An 8,735-nucleotide genomic window follows, 5' to 3' on the forward strand; every position below is an offset into this window, starting at 1 on the left:
ATGGATCGTGTTGTTGATGAAGAGTTGATATGGTACAAGTTACAATTATGTTATGTTGATGATCTTAAGATAGAAGGGTATCTTGGGTAGATGTAGATGCTTATACTTGAGTCGAAATTGCATTGCTTTTGAAATCACTTAACCTTGTGGTCGAGCTCTTGTTAGTTTATCCAATTGCATTCTCCTTGGAGTCAGGTTATTAAAATACCCACTATAGATTAAGTCTTGTGAGTACCTTCGTACTCACGTACTTTGTTTGCTTTTCAGTTGAGGAAGAACTAGTATTTGGCTATTTTACACCCATCGATGTTGGCGACGGGCATGAGTAGTGTCATCTACTCATGAGATGTCTTTTGGGATGGCGTCTTATGGCAAATGGCGCTATCTATCTTTTGTCGTATGTAATTTATTCTGCCGCGTAGCTACTCTAACAATGTCGGTTTGTGTATTTCGTTGTAAAGATTAAAATTGCTTAAAGACTTGTAATTTAATTTAATTACTCACTATTTATTATGTTTTATGATGATGTACTTGTTATAAAGGCGTGTGTTCCGATCTTGGAAGTAAACACATGCCGAGACTACTGGGTGGTGTTCTTGTTAATCATTGTGGACGTGATTATGGAAAATGATCATCCTAATGATTAACTAGAATACTATTTGGACGGTTCCCCACAGCGTGGTATCGGGGTTTGGTTTAATAAAGTAGCCTAAAAATACTTAGCATGGGTTAATAAAACATGTCAACCTCACTAAGACAACCCACTAAAGTTTATCTTTAGTTCCTAAGTGTTTGCTCTATTTTATTTCTCATCTTATCTTAGAGTTTTTCATACCTCTACTTGTTGATAATCTGCTTAAACATGATCTCTAACTCATCTCTTTCTTAATAGGTTAAGGATGGCTGCTCTTACGTTGGTGATGGCTACTCGTGCTGAGGGTGTGAAAGGTTTTCTCGCACTCCTCCGTGAGATGCTTTGGCTCGCGAATTTCACCTATGCGCCAGAGTACGTGGTGTATGCTCGAGGAGTTAGGCCAGATTTTGTGGACTAGTTGGCGACCGTGGACACTCGGCAAAAATTATCGAAGGTGGGACCAACCCCCACCACTCTAAGGCAGTTGGAACTTCGAAAGTCCAAGTTGTGGTGTACAAGGCAATGACTGCCCTTTGTGATGATGCCCGTTTTGCATGGATGGCTTTTCGTCTACTTTTCAATTCGAGGAAATAACATCAACAACTTCGAAGATGTCCTAAATGCGGCCCCTCTGAATGAGCACCATATGGTAGAGTTAGTTCGCTCCTTGGGATGATCCTACCATTGTGTAGTGGTTCAGCTTTGGAAGACGCGAAGGCATTACAACAGGTTGCAGCACGCGATGGAACCATAAGGTGTTGTATGGAGAGGGCCATATGACATAGTATGGCATGGCACCTCAGACTCACCGCTTTCCGGTGGTGCAAGGCACACGAGTACCTCGTCCCTGTGGTCGAGGTGCGAGAGCATCCAATGGATTGCAAATGCCACAGTTCCACAATTTGGGTGTCACGAGGGAAATGCTGTTAGGCAAGCCGCAGCCTCTCACCCACCCCGATGCCATTGACGACACGGGCTCCCCCAACATCATCTCTTGGATGAATTTCCAGAGGACTTTGTTTGGGATCCGTATCGTGGGTGGTTTTAAGTCAGAGGATTTAAGAATTATGTACTAGGGCGTAGTTTCTTTTCACGAAACTTTTGGACGATTAAAAATTAGCTATACTGTGCCCTATGTATGAGACTTGTATGATGTACCTTTGTGTTGTATGAGTATTATGATTGTTTAATATGTCTTTCAATTCTATTGATTGCTATTTATTACGCTGTCATTTTACTCATGTTGCATCGATGAAATTGACGAAAAAGGTAAGAAGGTAAGAGACACATCCCGATAGTTGTTAATATCGGGGGCTCAACCAGTGCGAGGCAGGGGCCTTGTGTGTCCAGTATGGCGATGATACGAGAAATGAATACGTTAGCAATAACGTATGAACATTCACCATACGATGGTAGTTATGACCGTCTACCCATGTGGCGATTACATGGCTGTCCCGTAAGGCGAAGGTACGGGAAGTAAATACGTTGGCAACAACGTATGAAACGTCGCTCACGTGAAAAACATTTCTTTCTTGTGCGAAGGGTGATGATTGTGATTTTTATGTTCGTTTAGGGAGTGATGCACTTGAGAAAGAAACGTGTAGATAAGTATCGAGCATATTTCATTTCCTATCTCTTATTTTAGACGCAACTAGTTATCATGGGCTTTAAGGAGCTCGACCGCATTCATGTTGTTTATCCACTTCTTGTTGTCCTAAATTCCTTTGGTGAGAGGACCACGAAAATTCCCTATTTGCCGCACATCAGCTCCAAGGCGCGGCTGCATGGTGGACCAATTACCTCGCCATACACGCCACCGGTCATCGTGTCTCTTAGGCGGAGTTCCGCCAAATTTTCCAAGAATATCACATTCCCAAGGGGATGATGGAAATCAAGAAGTGGGAATTCCTGGACCTCCAGCAAAAAGGAAAATTGGTCATGGAGCACATCGCAGTCGGGGTACTCAGCTGCGATGCTCACGTGCATGAAGGTGTAGTCGTAAGGCCTCCTCAGCGAGGGAGCCCCTTGTTGCTAGGAGGGCCTCGCGAGCGTCAGCCTACACTGTGGTGCAAGTGCGGAGGAGCGTGCGATCCGCTTTGAGATATTGACAAGGGATTGGAGGTGGAAGGTATATATCCATCTCTACTTCTACTTGGTCGAGTCTATGCCCATGCCTATGCATTATTAAGGACAAGATTGGCAATGCAATGGTGAAACCCATACAATATTCCAGGGTCGGCCCTAGAGTTTGGAAGTGGCACCATTTAGGTGGCTAAATGGTGCTACGCCAACCCCCACTAACACCAATTTCTTATGCTCAGGAATTCAACTCGTGCCAGATCGGTAGCTTCTATGAAAAGGAGCCTAAATACCACGTAGGATCTGCTAACTTGACAAGCAATTATGACTTGGTGTAGTCAGTCACATCAGCAAACGGTGAGGGTTAAAGCCTATAAGTATGACGCGTGAGTCCTTCTTATCAGATATGTTCACTGTAATAGAAGTGTAGTTTTGTGGTAAAATGATGCAAATTAAGTGTGGTTTTGTGAAATAAGAGGGAAAAGTGTAGTTTTGTGATAGTTAAACAAAAGAAGTGTAGTTTTGTGATAAAATAATGCAAAGTAAGTGTGATTTTGTGAAATAAGAGGAAGAAAATGTAGTTTTGTAATAGTTTTGATGATCGTAGCGTAGTTTTACGAAATTTGCTTTTTTATTTTTATATTATAAAATTTCAAAACGAAAATATATATTTGTAATTTGGATTATATATTATATATATACACACACACGACATGAAGCAACATTTATGACGTATGGGCCTGTAGGCTTGGACTGCTGTTAGTTATACTAATGAGCCCATATAAGTTATACTGAGAAGTGGCCCATGGGCCTGCCCTTGCACTTGCTCCGATCACAGCGGAGCCTCAGGGTGAGAGACAGCCCGGTGGGCTCTGGGGTCTGTGATGGTTCGGTTCCAGTGGGCATCCGGCGCCATGGCCCTCTCCGCCTCCCTTCGGTCCTGCTCCAGCGCCGCCATCTGCCTCTCCGGTAGCGCGCAGAACCTGTGCCTCAGCTCCGCGGGCTCTATCCGGTCGTGCATTGCCCACCACCGCGCGTGCGCCTCGTCGCTCGCGAACCGCCGCAGCGCCGGCACGTTCCAGTTGCAGTCGTAGTCGCGGTAGCACAGCCACGGCTTCCTGCCCAGGTAGTGCACCGCGTACACCTCCGCGGGCTCCGCGCTCAGCAGTCGCGCCTGCGCCGCCCGATCCCCTTCGTCCCACACGTACTTGAGCAAGTTTGCGCGGCGCGGTAGGCGGTGCCACCACGTGAACACCTCGTTCAGGTACCCCTGGTCGCCGCCGTTGTAGGAGTCGATGTCGTGGATGCCCGACATGAGCAGCTCGAAGGTGCAGTTGCACGGCTCCAGCACCATCACGCCCGAGTTGAAGCGCGCGCCGCTATTGGCCGTCGCGCTCAGCTCCGCCGCCGCCTCTTCCTCGAACAAAAAGTCCATGTTGCGCAGCACTAGCAAGTCGGCGTCCAGGAACACGACCCTGTCGTAGTCGGTCAGCTGCCACAGCCGGAACTTGCTGTAGTTCCATTCGTTGTAGGCGTGCCGCACCGCGCGCGGGTTGCGGATGCGCGGAGCGGGGCGCACCTGCCAGCCCGCCGCGACGAGGGCGGCGCGCTTATCGGCGCCGTGGCCGTGCGCGTCCACCAGGGCCACCAGGTCGCGCGTGGACCCCGACTGCCGGATGCTCTGCGCCAGCGCGATGGCGCCGCAGACGTAGGCGTCGGCGGAGTGCAACACGGTGGCGTATGCCTGCCGTCTCCTCCCTGTCTTTGGTACTGTAGGTCCGGAGGGCCGGAGAAAGGGGACGGCGAGCTGGCAGGAGCCGATGGGGAGGCTGAGGCGGTGGCGGAGGTAGGCTGCGTCGGGGCGGTAGAGCCAGGCGTGAGCGTGGCGCGCGAGGAGGTGCTTGCAGGGGAAGAGGTTGGGCAGGGGGAGGCACTCCGACTCGCTCAGGATCAACACCATACTCGAGCTGCCGCTGTGGTGGGCGAGCTTGGCGGCGGAGAGCTGGAGGTGCAGCCTTCGCACGTCCCTGGACCAGCTTTGGCCGCGGCAGGGGAGCTTGACGGCGACGAGTTCGTAATCATGCAGAGGGGGGTTCGGGTCGGGGTCGGGGAGGGAGGGGCAGCTGTTTCCGATGGGGTTGTCCTCATCGATCCATTCCGGGTAGAGTGCTTCCCAGGTGATGTCGTCCGCGGCAGGAGCTAGGCGCACGGCCCGGATGTGGGCGGCCGGCAACGTGGTCCTCCAGCGCGCCACCTCCGAGGAGTTGAAGTTGAGCAGGCCCACCGATGTGGCGATGCTGCTGGAGGAGGAGAGGCTCCTGGAGATGCTCTCCCACTGGATCTCCCACCTGGTGTCTGCCGCGTACGGGATTTCCATTGCAGGGGGCTCTGACTCCTCTTGATGATCATCACTAGGAGGCGGCAGCGGCGGGGGAGCATCCGCGTGCCCATCCCGAAGGGAAACTGGAATCATCCGTGCCACTTGGACTCCGCGGTCGCGGACGAGCAGCGCCACGACGGCGCACGCAGAAAACAGCAACAACACCACCAGCAGCTTGCTCCTGCTCGGGGCGGCCTTCTTCTTCATCATCTTCTTGTGTACGGCGCTAGTCATGTCGTCGATCGACGTCTGTCTCTCTGCAAGTACTTGTGCAAGTGACAAACCACGCAGGGAAAAAGAAAAGAACATTACATGAATTGGATTGAGCTCTACTGACGACGGACGGAGCTGCATGCACTACTAGTCCAGCAGCAGCAGCGAAGCGTCCACTGCACCCCAGGCGGCCGTATCCTTTAACCTCTGCCTGTTGGGAGGAAGGCGGAAGTGTTAGGGAGGGACGCCATTTGGACTGCTCCAGGCATCTTGTTGCTTTCTTTAATTTGCTTGCCTATATACTCTGCTCGCCATCAGAGAAGAGGTACCGTATCCATTTGGAGATTGATCTGATCGTCCTGCCCGGACCAGAATTAACTGAACGGAACAAAAGTGAACTAGCTAGATCGATCAGGTATGACATGAACCATCGATCGTTCCGTCGCATTGTCGAATCAATCCTTTCATTAATCGAATCGGATCGTATTTGACGCCATGTGTTTGGTTGCAAACGGCAACTGATCATTTCTGCTGTTATCTGCCTGCCTCATCGGTGTATATTACTGCCATGTCCAAATCAGGGGAGGGTACTGACGACGTACTAGCTCAGCTCCTCTACGTCCTATGGCTGCTTTTGGTTTGCTCCCGCCCATCTTGGCACCGACACCGACGCCTTATATGACCGGCCCAGTCCGGTTTTGGATTAATGATGGGCCTTGCGACGAGCACTTGTTCACCGGCCCATTTGTAGGCCTTTTTCTTTTGTTCCGGCATGGCATGCATATGTGAATGACCACAAACAGACACAGGAACTTACAATTAATTCACTTGATTATTATATTATTCCTACCGCAAGCAAGTCTGAGTTGACATTATATACATACATACGTGTTAAATATTACGGGTTTAGGAACAATCCGATCTCGTCAGAGTAACCAAATAGACCCACAGGTGGAAAAAAAAGTCTATTAAAAAACAAGAAAACATCAATTAAGAAACCGAAAAACCAAAAAATACATATTATAATACAGAAAAACCGGAAACAAGAAAACAAACATTATAGAACATGAAAGTAGAAAGACACACAGGTCCGGCCCTGACATTTCGGTGACCTGAGCAAGATTAAAAATAGAACCCCATTATTAAATATAAATCGTTCAGATCTAATTTTTTCAGTTTACTTTTAGACCGATATACACAGTATATTATATGAGTTCTCTGAGTTTTGGGGGCCTGGGGCGGCCGCCCCGCTCGCCCCCCCCCCCCCCCGGGCCGGCCCTAGACACACATTATAAGACATAAAAAAGACTATTAAGAAACTGGATAGCGGTTGTTGGTCTGGCAAAAGGGAGAAAAGAGGGAGAGAGGGGGGGGGGGGAGGATTTGAATTTAAAGGATTTGGGCTGAATAGAATTTAAGAGTAGATTTGAAATTGAGAGGCATTCAATTTCAAATCTCTACACAAAGAACCATAAAAATCTTAATCTAATGCATATGAACCAATTCAATGCAGAGACTATTTTAAAATTGACTCTAGTGTACTTTGAAACACCTATACAACTTAGCACAACTCATTAATATGAAGGTATATATATACTAGCATATATATATCCACATACCTATTTTCTTAATCTTATTTAGCTTAATTAATCCTAAAAAGTTTTAATTTAGAGTGAAATCTGTAATCAATTAACGTGCTTAACTTAGGATGTTACATAAGGGATATACAACTAATAACATATAGGTAGCTCATGGGTTTGAGATAAACACAAACAAACTACCATATGAAAACCTATACTAGGCATTGCAATAAATTGAAATAAGCACATGCAATCCTAAATGAGGTGAATGAGAATAATTAAGAGGTTTTTGCATATAGCTCAATTACCTTAAATACCTTTGGATGTGGATTTAGGTATTTGATGATTATGATCCTCATCAATGCACCCATCTTGTACACTTGGCTTCTTTGCTTGAATCTTCACTTCATCTTGTAAGCCAAGCCTCAAAATCTCCATAGCCGCCTTGGACTTCAAGTCTTCTTTGGAACCCAAACCGATTAGAGCCCCTTCATATTGGTGATGATTTCCTTGGGCACCCAAACGGGTTGGTTCCACCTCAATCCTTTCTCCTAACCATATGTGCAACCATCTTGCCATTGTTTTTCTTCTTGAGCTTGTAGTGGTTGATTTTGATCTTGTTCTTGTAGTTAGGCTTGGTGTAGAGGTTGGAGGTCTTGTTGGAGAGGTTCGCCATCTTCTTCTTCTCCTTAGTCTTCTTCTTGACTTGCTTGCATTGGAAGAACTTGTGACCTTCTTGATGGTATTTGAAGCATGTCACAGTTGACCCCTCTGCAAGCTTCTTCACCATGAAAGCACGGTTATCTTGAGGAGATTGGACATGTCCTTTGTGTCGAAGATTAGTTCATGATAATGTGTCCGTAAATTGACTGAGTACCTTCGAGTGCAGGGATTAATCACGAGACGAGATAATCGATGTATACAGGTTCGGGCCTCCAATTGGAGTAATATCCTATGTCCTCTAGTGGTGTTGTTGCCGTATATTGATGATCTCGAGTATAAGCAATGTGGCTAAATCTATTACAGAGAGTATATCGGATCTGATCTAATCTAAAGCTAAAGTCGCCGAATATATTCGCTACTAGGGTCTTTATGCTTGCCTCGAGTTCCTTCCTCCTCTCTCCCCCAGCCTTTTCGTCTTATATAGGGTGAGGTACCGACTCCTATCCAGCCGTGGTCGATAGAGAGTTGTCTTCCTTGACGTCTAAGTATATAAATCTATCAGGTACCGCTGATTCAGTTCTGTGATTTCTAAAGCTTCTTAATATGTGTTGTACATACCCTGTCCGTATATGATATATTCCTTATGCGCATATACCCCATAGTTAGATATTCGACACTTTGCCCTTTAAACTCGCCATGTCCTTCTTGAGCTTCTCTACTTCTTGCTTGAGCTCATCATTTTATTGTGCAATGAGGTTGTTAGATGATTCTACAACAACATTCTCAACACAAATCTCATTGCAAAGGGGTGAGCTAGATAAATCGATTAAATCATCACAAGAAGTGGATGCATCTACCTTATGATTATAATTAAATAGAGAGGTAGATTGTTTCAAAGGGACCTTAGTTTGAGATTCAATGCACTCAAATTTAGCTTTAAGCTCTTCATGCTCCTTGTTTAGAAAATTGAATTTGCTCAATAATTATTCATAATTAGAAACAAATGTAGTATGAATGTTATTAAGTGCATTAAATTTCTTAAGCTCTTTTGATTATTTTTTAAGGGCATTTTATTGCTCATTAATCAAATGAAGGAGTTCATCATAGGAAGTAGAATCCTTGTCGGATTCATCATCACTTACATCGCTATCCATACCTTTGGCCATAAAACACTTGTGAGATGACT

The 8,735-nt window shown here is 46.5% G+C and overlaps 1 protein-coding gene across 1 annotated transcript; it reads right to left on the reverse strand.

Annotated features, from left to right (window-relative positions):
• Window positions 1-3,545: 3,545 nt before the first annotated feature.
• On the reverse strand, window positions 3,546-5,327 carry LOC133925663 (UDP-glucuronate:xylan alpha-glucuronosyltransferase 1-like). Its single transcript, XM_062371515.1, has one exon. It carries the CDS (start codon window positions 5,325-5,327, stop codon window positions 3,546-3,548), a length of 1,782 nt encoding a protein of 593 aa, XP_062227499.1.
• Between the last annotated feature and the right edge of the window lie 3,408 nt (window positions 5,328-8,735).

The sequence above is a fragment of the Phragmites australis genome, chromosome 7 (genome assembly GCF_958298935.1).
Source record: "Phragmites australis chromosome 7, lpPhrAust1.1, whole genome shotgun sequence".
In the NCBI taxonomy this organism is placed as follows: domain Eukaryota; kingdom Viridiplantae; phylum Streptophyta; class Magnoliopsida; order Poales; family Poaceae; genus Phragmites; species Phragmites australis.